Raw genomic sequence first — 14591 nt, forward strand, 5'->3', positions numbered from 1 at the left:
TTCAACCATGAATCACTCCCGTCTCGTCCTCTTTTCCTCTGTGGACCCCTTCTATTCATGTTTTTTTTCACTCCACGCTGGGCCTCAGCCCGACAGCAAGCACATGTTGTTTTCCTTTGAAGACGTTTCCAGAGATTAGTCATACGCGGGGATGAAAGCCGCGAACGCACAGGAAAGCTCACATACTTTGACCGACTGGGAAAGTCCCCGTCCTAAAATCACATGGAACGGGCCGAAATATAACTTATCGGTCAACACAAAAAAGGTGAATCTATCCTCATCCGCACGTCGATAAATAAAAATATATAAATAAGTGGCCTTTTTTTACGATTTATTTCAATTTCTTAATGACTCAGGGCTTTCCAAAGTCTCTCTCTCTCTCTCTGTGTGACCTTTCGGTGCCTGATGCTGCTCTTTTTTCCTTATCTCAACATCCTCAAGCAGTGGTGTGCTGTCTGTCTCAGAAGGCTGGTGGAAAACTAAAGAACACAGAACATTTTCAGTTGAAGCCCTGAGGCTCTGGAATGACGTGCCTGAGGAAATCAGGTACATTCTAGGGGGTGTCACGATCTCACGATGTCACCTCCGAAAGCAAAGGATCGGGAATCCAATCGCATCGTGACCTTAAAATCAAAAATCGAGGATTTGCAGAATCGTGACACCTGTTATGTCCGACACCTGTTGTGCCATGTTTTACAGTGGACCTGTACTTACTCATTACCTGGCACCTGCTGCTGGACTTAAAAGCCCTACCTGCTCTGGAGTGGAAATGTAACCGAAACTGTGCCGAGGCGAGGCGAGCCAGGACCACAGTGGAAAAGAGCCAACCGTAATCTGGGTTTTGAAGATTATCACCATTACTGCTTCTTTTATTTCCAGTGCCATTTGTCTGTCTGTGCCAGGATTAAAATGAACTAAAGGGCAGATACAGGATGTTTTTTTCAACATTTTCATGAATTTTGCAAGAAATAATAAAAGAGATTGTGCACTTATATCGTTGTCCAGGTACATTTTGATTTGAAAATGTGATAATGATCCAGATTTCAGAGCACTTTCATTATTTAGAGGTCTGCATATACATCCCCGGACAAATATTAATGGACTCCACAGAAAGAGTAGAACAAAGAGGTACCCGTTACATACAGTATGTCTGCAGGGTCGCTAGGTGGTGGTCATAATAACAGCCTATGTGATATTTCAGGCACAAACGTTGCATGTTAATATGCTGCAGTGAACACAGTAGTCTTTAAGTGTCGGTGCAGTAAGCAACAGAGAGATGTGCGTATCCGAGGGCCACTGTGGACATTTGCAGTGCAGCGTATCTGCAGCTCGTGTTGTAATATGCTGTATTTATTTTAGCTAAAACAAAAATACAGCGAGTTAAAATGTGAGATCTTTTTCCTCTCTGCGCCTGTAGAACTGTGCCAGCAGCGTTTTATAGGCGGCTATTGTTTTAGAGAGTCTTTCAGGATAAAATGTAGAACAATGTATCAGCGTAGTAGTTAAGCCTCATTGTCATAAAACTACGCTGCTCTGTATCGTAGTAATGAAGGAGGCTGGGACAATAAAGGGAGCGACTCAGACCCTTGAGGCAAATGTGTGATATTATTGGGCTATTTGAATAAAAGTTGACTCAATATTGTCCGTTATATTTCCCTATGAAGTATTTTTTTTACTGAGACCATGATCTTCTTCATTTTTATGTAACCACATATTAACTGGAGAGGTCTTTCCTCTTGATATTTATATTCAGCTATGGATAGAAGTATTTGGTCACACCGGTTAAGTATTGAATTCAGGTGTTTCTGTCAGGGCCCCTCATCGCCAAAGAAGGACAATCTTAACGCTTCAGCATACCAAGCCATTTTGGACAATGCTATGCTTCCGAATGTGTGGCAGCAGTTTGAGGAAGGTCCTTTTCTATTCATTCCATCCATCCATCCATTTTTCTACCACTTTACCTCGATGAGGGTCGCGGGGTCACAACTTGGACAGTTCGCCAGTCCATCACAGGGCCACACGTAGACACAAACAAGCATTCACTCTCACACCAACACCTACGGTCATTTTAGGGTGTCTAATTCACCTAATCCCCATTTTGGACTGTTTTTGGACTGTGGAAGGAAGCCGGAGAACCCGGAGAATACCCACACACACGAGGAGAAGATGCAAACTGCAAACCCAGGTCTTTACTGCAAAAGGCAAGAGGGCTAACCACTACACCAAGCTTTTCTATTCCTAACCCCAACATGACGAAAGCAAGGGTGTTTGTTGTGGAAGATCTTGAGTGGTCCCGCACGGAGCCCTGATCTCAATCCCATGATCGAGTACCTTGTGGATGAACTTGAACAGAGATCGTGGTGAGCCAGAACCTTCTCGTCCAACATCGGTGCCTGACCTCATCAATGCTCCACGGAGTGAATGAATGGACACAAATCCACATAGAATCTTGAGGAACGTCTTCCAAGAAGAGTGGCAACAGGGGACCAAGTCCATATTAAAAACTTTTGTCAGGACTGTTTCCCCTGAACTCATTCTCCAAAAGATCTTCAGCAAACATGACTTCTTAGAGATTTCTCTCAACACGCCTCAAATTCAAAGCCTGCACTCCCTGCTGGAAAGATGTGAAATGGTTCCTAAGTTGGACATGTGTCACTGCCTCTGTCTGCCTTCCTCTGAACGTCTCTCCCCATCATTTCTCTCCCTCCCTCTCCGTGAATTCAGCTGAGTGAATGTTCCCTCTCTGGTGTCTCACTCTCTCTCTCTGCTCTCCATACATCAAACCTGCCAGTGAGCTGCTTCCCTGCAGCCAAGTTTCCTCTCTCAGTCGCTATGGGGATAATGGCCAGTCAAAAAGTGAGACGCTGATTGCATCCACAACGGTTCAGGGGTGCCTTCGCTGTCTGCTTGGAAGTCTTGATGCAAGCAAAGAGATGGGACAAAGGGGAATATAATGAAATCTAGCAAAAGAGAAAAAAAAAAAAGAGATCTGGGGTAAACAATGAGAGGATATGGTGAGGGATTTACTCGTGATTACTCTCTCTCCCCTGCTGATGAGCTCATTCATTTGTTCTCTCTCTCATTTCCTGTGTTTACACATTCACCGTACATCCCTCGACAACTCACACATTCATCACTCACGCACGTTGCACACTGGGTATTTGTTTAATGTTCTTATTAACTGTCTGAGCTGCATCACTGACGCCGCATTACGGGTCCAGTGTGTATGAATTAGTGACATCTACTGGTGAGACGGCAGAGTGTAACAAACAAAAGTGTGATGTTCTGGTTTTTGGTTGGAGTTTAGCACAGAGATTTTCCTGCGGCAGTGTTAGTTTTGTGCCTTCCGTGATTCCGTAGCCGGTTCTGACAACAGGAAGTCAGGGAGAGACAGACAGGCAGAAGGAACAGTAACGCTTATTTTCTTATTCGTATTATATGGCCACAAAACGTTTGTCTGTGAGGTATATTTGTGTTCAGTTTGTGTGCATTTAGAGAACGTTTCATTCATTTACAGAGAGAGATTACAGCCCAAAATACGCTAGCATCGCAATGTAATCTCCCATATAAATTAGCATTAAGCGGACTTGTTTCTATACGTTTAAACATGCTATTGCTATGTTTGTAAGTGAATGAAATGCAGTTAAAAATGATATGATGAGACGACGTATGATTACATATTTTACAGTGATTCTCAAGTAAAGATATTGAAAGGAAACTCTGGCTTCTTTCTTGGAAACTGTTCGCTATGTGCCGAGCTGATGTAGCACGCTAGGTCAATGTTTCAGGTAACTATAGTGGCCTTAGTTTACCAGAATAGGATTAACAAAGCCAAAATTGACCACTTTTAAAGACCTTTCTTAAGGCCACTTTGATCAACTTTAGGACCTTACACAAAATAATGTGCTCAAGTAGCAGAGCCATCGATACACTCCGCGATTGCTTTGTCGCGCCGCAATCCATAAAGAGTTTCTGGTTAAAACATCTGAGAACAAGGAGGATTTCCAAATGAAAATGTAAGAAAATGGTCAACTTAAGACATCGAGGTGACCTTCATATCTGTGCCCAGTCTCAACTTAAACGCTCATGTTTTACCCCTTGTTTCTGTTTTTACACTCTCAATTCTACTTGTTCATATTAATTATATATTAAATATGAAAATATAGTAGTCAAGTAAATTGGCTGTGTCTTTTGTAAGATCACTGAATGACAGATTTAAGGATTCATTGTCATTTTTAAGGATAATTAGAGAAGGTCATTGTATTTTGTTAGCATTGTAAGTTTTCACTTGTGCAGGAAGGTTGACTCTGTCGTGCCAAGCCTTTGCTTGAAGCTCATAATCCAGTGCTACAAAAAAGACAACATTTTTTTTTATTTTAAAACAATTCTACACTCATACAAATCTTAAGAGTTAGCTGTAGGCAAGTGGACTTGCTTGAGTGAAGTTAAAGTGTGGGGCCGTAAAGGCCATAATTCCTTTTTTACCTCTCACATCCACAATTTTACCTCTCCCATACACTCTTTTAGCTCTTACATTCACTTTTTTTTTACCTCTCACATACACAATTTTACCTCTCCCATACACTCTTTTAGCTCTTACATTCACTTTTTTTTACCTCTCACATACAGTCTTTTAGCTCTTATATTCACTTTTTTTTAGCTCTCACATTCACTATTTTTGGCTCTCACATACAATTTTTTTAGCTTTTACGTTCACTTTTTTAGCTTTTACATTCACTTTTTTTAGCTCTCAGGTTCACTTCTTTTTAGCTCTCGTATTCACTATGTTTGGCTCTCACATACACTGTTTGTGTGTTATGTGAGAGCGGAAGGCCTTCCGGTCATGTGACCGGAAAAACAGGAACTGTGAACAGGTAGCGCATCATGACGGCTGGGAGAGAACGCTGTCGAGCGCCTCGGCCAAGCTGCCGCTTTATTGAACAGTCTGCTATCTTCACCAGAAGACATTCAGAATGTATACCTGCTACAACCAGACATGCCTCCGTTGACGGTGAAATCACGTCACTGTTCGCCCAAAATGTTACAGATTGGACCTTTAATTAAGTATTATGGAATAAAGGTAACAGGCAGAGATCAAATGTCCGAGAGAAGTGTAGGTGAAAACTAAGAGACCAAAATAAGCAAGAATCAAAGGAAAGCCTCTGCGTTTGTTGGTGCAAGTGCATGAAATAAGTGGAGTGAGTGAAAATCAGTTCAATGACGCCTCAGTGACTCTTCTGAACCATTAGCTCCATTTCCACTCTGCACAAGGCAAGAGTTACTAACACACACGGACACACGATCGCTCAGTGCCAGCATGGTCGGCAATGGCTTTTTTTCTTTTTATGTGTTTTTTGCACAACCTTTTACAAACTGTTATTACAAGCAGAGTAGTTGTGTGTAACATAGTACATATAGTACATAGTACAAAATATTGACATATTTTCAGTTGATTATAATATGAAGGCTATAAGAAAAATAAGGATAATATTTTTTTTTTGCTTCAAGATACTGAGTTACTAAGAAGACAGACAGTAAAGTTCAGCTTCGAGTAATAGTGTAAGAATTAAACACAAAAAGTACAGGAAGTAGTGTTTCAGAGAGTTATGAATTTCAAAATTGCAATACTCGCGTCTTTACCGCGCAAAAACAAAAATGGACACCCTCTAAAAAAAAAATCCTAGCTAAAAGCCTGAATTGCAGGGTTGGGCACCCTTAAAATGTTAACTGAAACCCCAGTGACTGACTTCCAAGGGGTAAAAATGAAAAAAATGGGACTGGTGGTAACTAACCCTGTGTTCCCGTCAATAAAAGTGTGTAAGCACTGACTTGCTCAACTAGGATTTAATCCCAGATCTGCTGCAAAAGCATTGCAGCCTGGGCAAATAGGTACAAAAAAAAAGGGGGACAAAACACTTAAGATGGAGGCATCATTACTCTGAGATATGGATATTCAATAATAAGTGCTGAAAGGATATTAAATCCAACTATCTTAACCAGGCTGCATCACTCAACGCTTGTGTAAGAAACCATTGATCCTCAGCTCAGGATGAATTGCGGCGCTTCAGCCACGTCGGCGGTATTACACCCTGCAGACATTAAGATATAAACCCACCGCACTTCTTCACTCCACAGACTAATATATGTGACCTGAAACTGCCTTGATTTATAATGCTGTACCTTGGAAAACAAAAATAATAAGCAAGGCATTTCAGGAGTAATTGGTCTGTGTAGTCACCGTGGAAGGCGGGAGGTTTAGCCTGTCAGCCTGAACACTAAATGACAGCATATGGTTAGAGGGCATCGATCCACACGGAGACAATTCCATAAACACTTGGCACGATAACTGTAGCACTTCTCTCCTCCGCACGTCCAGCTGTAGACAAGAGGTGAGTCTTCATTATGTCAGCGTAAATAAACAAAAGACTGTTCTACGTTTTCACGGTGTGCAGAATTACAGCGACTCGATCATCACCATCATTTTCTCTGACATTTATATCCGTCACACCTCCGTCTTTCAGAGCTCGACACCTGTTTCCATAAATTGGACTAGAACGGTTCCCTCTCTGGCAGCAGCGGCGTTCAAAAAAAACACTCCTCCAGGTTATTCTGACCTCAACAATGCCTGAGAGTCACTGTAAAAGAATCAGTACAGGCATAGTCCAAGACGTTCACAAATACTCTACGTTGAATAACCAACTGTTTCAGACAGAAGCACCCACCATCAGGGCCAATAAAGGATCCTCACGCTCTATTATTTATTTATCGTACATTTGAAAGTTAATGAAAATGACAAGCAATAACACTTAAATTGAATTAGATGCCTTCGTTTTGAAGGTTTATACTGATTCTACTGTATGTGAGTGGAGCTGAGGATTTGAATCTAGTATCACTATACCTGAAGTATGTGTGAGGAAGAGGAGGAATAAAAAATCTGCCTCCTGTGAAAAGTCCGCACAGCTGACTTTGCTCGGCCTATTTGCACCACTGTGATTTAACGTCGGCGATGACGGCGTTACTTTGAGAGCTCTGTATTTTCTCTGGTGGTACTCAAGCTCATACGTTTAATAATAAACCAAAAAATATCCTTGGAAAATTGGCTGAGAAGAAATAAATAAACCTGAAAGTGTGGGTTGTTAAAAAAACAACAACAGTGAACTGACTAATCCCTCCCGCTGTTATTCTTGGTATTGAAGCTTTTCAAAAAAGCACTGGAATACAGTCATATATGAACTTATTCATGGACACAGTCAAACATAATACACAGATACAGTGACCTCTCAGCCACAGCAGCGTGCAGCGGTTGAATGAAACCCCTCTGGCCTCCGGCTCTTATCGCGCTCACTTCAGCTCGACACAGCAGAGGCCAAGTCGTTCATTAGCTTCTATTCAACTGTCGATGAGAGGGAGAGGAAGAGGAAGAGCGAGAGAGCAGGAGTCAGAGTGGGACAGATAGAGAGAGAGAGAGAGACTGACTCACACAGGCTGCCTAAGTGTTGGAAGTGATAGGCCGCTAAAGTGTCTTTATGCCACAGTGATTTAAAGCGCGGTCATTCTTTGACTGCTGGTAGTTAAGAGGGAAATAAAATCTGCCCCATCTCGTTCTAAATCTTGCCCTCCCAACTTCTCACGAAAAGCGCACTCGCGACCCAAACCACACATGAACCTCATGTGACGTTTTTATTGCGCGTTTGACGTGTATATCCTCACTCTCATTTCGCTCTTTTTGTTTGTTTTAAGTCAGTTCATCCTGCATCTTTCTCCCGCGTCGCCTCAGTTTAATCCTCGTTTTTCGTAAACTTCCTTTTGAATCCCCTCGTCGTCTTCTCCCCCCACTGTCCCGTGTAATCTGATAATACAGGTGAAAGCACACGTGGCGGTGAACTAATCGGACCTTAATGTGACCTCTAATTGACCTCTAACGCGCATAATTACATTCATGTGCTGCCAGGTGATTTCTGAAGGCATTTCTGATACACGTGTGCCCCATAATAATATAATATAAAATTCACTTTCACATTAGAATAATAACGTCCCTGACAAAGATTTTTGTCTGTATTATAAATGATCAAGTTTCATTTTAGACACAGGAGAATATGGCGGCACTGCAGAGAGCCTTGGATGAGATAAAAGAATAAATAGTTACGATCGGGTTTCTCATCAATTATATAATGCTTTCAAATTCAACGTCTGCATTCTAATTGATGAGAATCTGTCCTTTTAACTGCACGCTGTTTACACTCAGGGCTGTTCACATGTCCTCCTTTTATCCCTCCTTCATCCTCCTGATGAACCTCATGCACCACCACTCTATTCTTACTGAAGTCAGCACGGTCAGTTCGGTTTACTACTAATTGCACATGTGTTTTTTTTTCTTATTGGTTGCTTGGTAACAGCAATGATAACAGAAACCTCCCAGGTGCATTTATATGTGGTCACAGTGTTTCTAGTGTTGTAATGAATGTTAAAAAAAAAACAACACAAACTTTTGCAGATTGTGTTGTGTGTTTATACCATGGTTCCCAACCTGGGGTACAGACCCCCCCTAAGGACCTGGTGGGCGTGGCCAGTTTGCTCGTCTGTCAACTTCAGTGTTTCGATCAGTGCCGTTTGCCTTCACTGTTATCCTTTTCTCCGGTGTCTTTATTACGATCCCTAAACTTTTGCATGTTAAGTTAGGATTTGCTCAAATATCATGGGACTAGAAGAAGAAGGGCGATTTAAGTGACTCTGAATGCACAAGACCGTCTCTGAACGAACAACATGTCAGACCTCGAAGCAGCAGATGCACCACACCGACATAAAGAACTGGCCGACGAGTGTGTATCGACGTGAAAATCCTACTTTTCACTGAGCAGCTCCACTCGAGTAAGGTTGGGATTAAGAGTCTTGCTCAAGGGCACCTGAACTGCTTAAAACAAAATAGCTACATTTTTACCAGGGTCACATTTGTCTCCGATGACGTGGCATTAATGTTTCAAACGCACGCGCGTCGACCAGAGGTAAATCTTCAACGCTGACCAATGGAGTGTTTCCGTGGCTAATTTATAACGATCAATAAAGGCTCGGAGGCAAATCCATTACGAGTTTCGAGTTACTTTGAGACGTTTGGCGCTTGTATCCACCGAGGTTCAGTGAAAACAGAGTCAGAGTCTGGCCAAATGCTTCAGTCAATAAACTCAGGGAGATCTGTAGACTCTGGTCTCTGAGTCAGACTCGAGGTGAACCGCTGTCTGTCTCACCTTCTTCTTGGACTTGAAGACGTTGCAGCGGAAGACGTTGCTCTGTCCATCTCGGGCGATGTAGCTGAAGATCTTCAGATCCTGGGAGTCGTGCGAAACGTAGAATATCCTGCGAAAAAAGATAAAAAGGGGGAGTTTTTCAGTTTTCTAAAAGTTTCAAAGTTCTGAAAGTTGTGATTACAACAGAGTGGAGATCCACTTTGTAAACACACTGACATTAACAGACTTTTCTCCTTTGTTTATGGGGGATTATGGGAGAGAAAGATCAGTGATACTCTCTGACAGCCAGGTAAACAATGCCAAGTTTAAAAAGAAAAAAAAACACAACAGATATTTGAAAGAAAAACAGTGGCATAATCCACAGTGGGAATGGAGAAGAAGGATGCAATGCTATTACATCAAAAAAATGTGCCTGTCTGAAAGAGGACGTCATGGGAGTAAGGTTCGAGACGAAAATAGAGTTTTCCTGCTGGGCAGAGACTGAATGCAACCAAGAGTGGAAAGATACACAATACCCTTCAGAGTGGGTAAATAGGAAGTAATAACTTTTAGATGGGAAAGAGATGAAGAACACTGTAGGAGTTGATCTACGGAGCCCTGGAGGTGACATAGACGGATTATATATATATATTTTTTTAGCGTGCACGTGCGACTTAGTACCCTAACCTCCAGGGCTCCGTAGTTTCCCGTTCTTTGAACAGATCGGAGTTTAAAAACAAACAAACAGCGTATCGGACATGTTACAGATCGTCTCACTGAAGAAAGAGGTGATCGTAATTGTTCACGCGTTTGGACCCGGAATTCGGATTTTGAAAGGGTGTTACGTCAGATTTGATCGCCGGATATAACACAGGATGTTTACAGTTGCTATGAAAACAAGTGAACACCGCCGGATCAATAAACATGAGTAAACAAAATCAACACTAACCATCAACAGCCATTACCTTCAGGACCTTAACAATTGTATTGTCACAAGTTGTGAAATAATATTTATTTTGGGAGTTGCGCTAGCTAAAATGACAGTTGTTTCCACTATAGGGCCGCGTGCGACTTATTATCTTATATTATATTATACAGTATAGAATACTATTATATTCTATATATATTAATATTATATTATTGATCGCGCTCTACACTGGATGTAATTTGTGATGGCAGACACCTTCATTCTGTGTATCTGTCCGTGTAAGAGGCTGAAAAACAGGTTTTAGAGGACATCACTTTTTTTTTGGCAAAGCCCCTGTAGTTTTCAAATAATGCTGAGGGTTTTAGAACAGGGTATCGTAACAGGTTAATGAACTGGAAACATCAAGTGGCCGAGGGAAGTTAAAGAAACCTCAGGCAGAACAGATCCTTAATTGGGCAATTAGTGTCATATTCATGTGCTCGGCTGGAAATCGAACCCCATTTATCACGCTGAGACAAGGGAAAACAAGGCTAAAGCAAGGCGTTAAGACGGAACGGTAATGCAACATGTTTGTGTGACTATAAGCTGTGTGCGTCTTGCCATTCTGCAATCATGAGCGTCGTCTTTGTTTTGGCCTTTTTCTCTGCGAGCCAGACTAACTGCACTTTGTCAATCCTGCTTAGCAGACTTGTCAAAATACCAGACACAGGGATCTTGGCGGGACTCGTCCTGACACACACACACACACACACACGTAACAGATGAATTATTCAGTGTGTTCAAAACCAAAAAAAAAGGTCCGTCCAAGTGGTTATTTTTAGGAGTTATTAGGGATGCAGCACATATGGTATAAGTTGCCGGTGATGCCTGCACTGCATATATAGTTTGTCTGACAACCTGTTAGCTAAAATGTAATTACACATCCTTTGACGGAGCAGCTGTTGGAAAAACTCTCAGGCGTGAGGCGACATTATGCTGCGGGGATTGCACAGAGGCAAACAACGGAGGAAGCAGAAACATTGCTGTGTCTTATCAACAAACACAGCGCGGGGGTCTCTGTTATCAAGTCGTGTCATCTACGAAAAAACTGGCCACTCCTTACTCACTGATCTTTGCAAAAAAAAACTTTAATTGCCCCCGGTTTCAACTCTTTGCCCTCCACTCCCCAACCTTCAGGCACTGTGATAAAAATCTATGTCCCAGTTGGTTTCTGTTCCTTTTCTTTTTTATATCAGAAGCAGGAGAAAAAAGGCTCTGCAAACTGTTGCCTGCAGGGAAACTGTGTCTCAATCTAAAACTAACTGTAGGCAGCGCTAAAATGAAACGTATTGTGCCACCAGACAAGCGGAAGCTCTTACGAGACACAGGAAGAGAAAGTCGAGTCTTAGCAGACTGCTAACGCGGCTGACAGATTCCCAAAGGGAGCGCCGGGAAGACAAGTAGGACGCGTCTCTATCAGCCGTCTCCAAACAAGGAGCAGCTGCCAAGCGTCCAGGTGAGGATGTGTCGCGCAGATCGCGCTGGAATAAGAGTGACAGGCTTGAAACAGCGGTAGTCAAAGACGGTTAGCGGCGAAATCAATCAGAGCACCAAGCCTTCGCCTCCGCTGTTTAAACGTTCAATCTCCACTATGAGTGGATCTGTGAGGACAGGAGGGAATGTGTGTTTTTACTTAATGTAAAGTGCTATGAGCGGTTTGCATTGAAAGGTTTTGGCAGCTCAGACATAAAGTCTCTGACATAAAGCAGACTCAGTGATCAATGGGTGAGCGGCGCACCCAGGGAATGATGGGGCACATTTTTCCTGTCCAATGAAAAAAGATTTACCCATTTTGTAAATATTAATCCATTTTAATTTCGGCCAATCTGGATAATATCATTCTTGGAGGCCAAAGACATGAATAAAACGCTACCAACTGTGAGTGAGAAATGAATCGTGAACGATCGCACATCCATTCACTCTTCCTCCCCGTCATTATTCAGCATCTTTGAAGCAACATTTAAGGGAAAAAGGGCTTCAGGGGAAAGGTGCAGAGGTCATGTTAAAGGTCCTGTCACATCACATTAGCTACTCATGAAGCCACACGTGGGAAAAGAGGGGAAGACGAAAACAAAAAGACGCGAGACATTTTCTGTGGATTTTGTCAGCTGCTGTGAATAGAAAAACAAGAATACAGATATAAAGTAAACACTTAAACATATACTGTACAGAGGCACAGAATGAATGTATGTGAATGAGTGAAAATGGGTTTAGATTGTGATTAAGACTAGAAAGAGCGGCGATGTTCAACATTGAACTTCAACAACAATCCTGACACAACATGGCGTGAATAAAATCATGGTGGCGATCATATGGAGGGGATTAAAAGAAGCGCAGGCTAAGTGTGCGAAGGACAGACGTAAAAAGAAAAGAGACGGAGGTCGTCTCCTGAATAAAGGAGATAACAAAAGAGGAAAAGAGGGAACGACAACAGGGCAACGCAAATGCAGTGGGAGGCTTTCAATCAGTGCGTGTCCATGCACAGCTGAGCTACTGTGTACATATTCTCAGCAGGGGGTGCTGAGCAACATAAAAACTCTGCACTTCACTCGCTACATTGATTAAAAAATATAGGATATATACTGCGGTTTGACTCCTACGCCATGGCAATATTGTTGCATGCAGTGAAAATGCACCATGATACAAGTGAAACAAAGCGTACGTGTAGTATACGCATTGATACGAGTCTCAATAATAGAAATAGTGAGAATATCACGAAACGCAACACAATGAGACGTTAGATCAGCTCTCAATCACAACCCGAAAGGAACTTTTAATTCACAGATAATTCGGAGCTGAACCAGGAGCATCAGTCATATGAATTAAGCCTGCAAAAAGCTTAACACAGAGGGAATTATTGTGTTATTAGCGATCCTGTGTATAATGTAACCAGAACAAACAATAGTCTACGTCAGAGTCAATGTAACTCACTGTCCATGGTGCTGATCATCTTGGCAACAACAAACAATTTCTCACCACTGTCCAAGCAACTGTGGTGCTTAATAGGGATGTCCCAATCTGATATTGATATCTTTAACCTCTGAAATCAGAGGCTACGACGCCGCACAGCGAGCGGCGAGCCAGCCGTTAGCACCGCGCTAGCTCACCCTGAGGCGAGCTGCTAAAACAACATTATTTCATAAATCAGCGCCACCTGTCGACTTTCAACAGCCTCTGTCTTTTAATTATACCCCAAAAACCAGCCATGCCAAGAGCCTTCTGTGTTTTAAATGTGTCCTGAAGCTCCTTAGGGGAGCTAAGTACGTCTGCGAGGCTAATCCCCGGGCTCCGGGTTCACCTGTGGGGACGAGTCACTCACCCTGTGTGGGTTGGGCTAATCCAAATTAGTGAAAACAAGGGGGCTCTGAAAACACCCCCATTAGCACTTGATACTTATCGGCCCATTCTCAAGACTGCAATATTGTCTTGGTTTTGTCTGTGAAGGTTCCGTCATCCAGGTTATGGTCGTCTTTAAGTGCTAAAAATGAAGGCAACTGGACTTCTGAGGTTTTGCCTCTCATCCAAAAGTCTAGAGTTCTGAATTTGGTGTGGGAGTCTTGAGGGCTGTCTTGAGGGCCCTCCTCAAACGATTTCCCCCCGATTCACACCTTGACCCATGTGACCTTAACAAATCACATGTTGTTTATGTGAATGACCCCAAGGTGCCACCAAGGGTTCAAAAACCAGTGGACACCAAAATCAGACATGAAGAAGCCTTTTGGATGACGGGCGAAACTTCCTTAAAGACCCAACCTTAGTCCAGTTGCCTTCGCCTGTGGCACTGTCTATGTCGGTGTGTTAGCCCAATCTTTGAGAAATTTAAATGTTGGACTAAGATGTTTAGATGTGTTTTAAAGGTCTAACACAAGTACTTCTTTTCTGTGTTGTCATGTACATGTACTGGATGAAGTTGCTTTAATTTGCTGCAGTCACAACTTCATCAGCAAAACACTACAAGACAAAAAACCAAATCAACAAGCACACAAATAAACTCAGTTACTGTTCCTGGTACTTATTAACTTCTGAGAGGAAGTGTGTTACTACCACTATATTACTGAAAACCCAGCGACCACAATCTGAGCTCAGTCTGAACAAACCTTGTTAATGAACCTCTCTTGTTGACAGTATACCACGCAGGTGGATGTGATGTGATGTCCGAGTAACGAAGTGAACTTCTTTTTGGAGTCCTCATTCATTTTTCCCTTTGATAAACTGCTGCCTGTGAAGTGTGGCTGCTGTAAATCAAAACCTAAGAGGCACTGAGCCTTACACACACACACACACAATCACACACTGAGTGTGGATCAATACTATAATGCACCTGTGCCAGATCCAGCTGGGCGTGTGTGTGTGTGTGTGTGTGTGTGTTTGGCAACAGCATCATGTCCAGGAATGAAATCCAA

The 14591-nt window shown here is 42.5% G+C and overlaps 1 protein-coding gene across 2 annotated transcripts in view; it reads right to left on the bottom strand.

Moving 5' to 3' along the window:
- Positions 1-14591, bottom strand: part of nos1apa (nitric oxide synthase 1 (neuronal) adaptor protein a) — a 143623-nt gene that overhangs the window by 42113 nt on the left and 86919 nt on the right. For both annotated transcript variants that reach the window (XM_044043644.1, XM_044043643.1), the window contains exon 5: positions 9243-9351. In XM_044043644.1, coding sequence (XP_043899579.1) covers positions 9243-9351 — 109 coding nt within the window. The remainder of the gene's footprint in view (positions 1-9242; positions 9352-14591) is intronic.

The sequence above is a fragment of the Solea senegalensis genome, linkage group LG14 (genome assembly GCF_019176455.1).
Source record: "Solea senegalensis isolate Sse05_10M linkage group LG14, IFAPA_SoseM_1, whole genome shotgun sequence".
Classification (NCBI taxonomy): domain Eukaryota; kingdom Metazoa; phylum Chordata; class Actinopteri; order Pleuronectiformes; family Soleidae; genus Solea; species Solea senegalensis.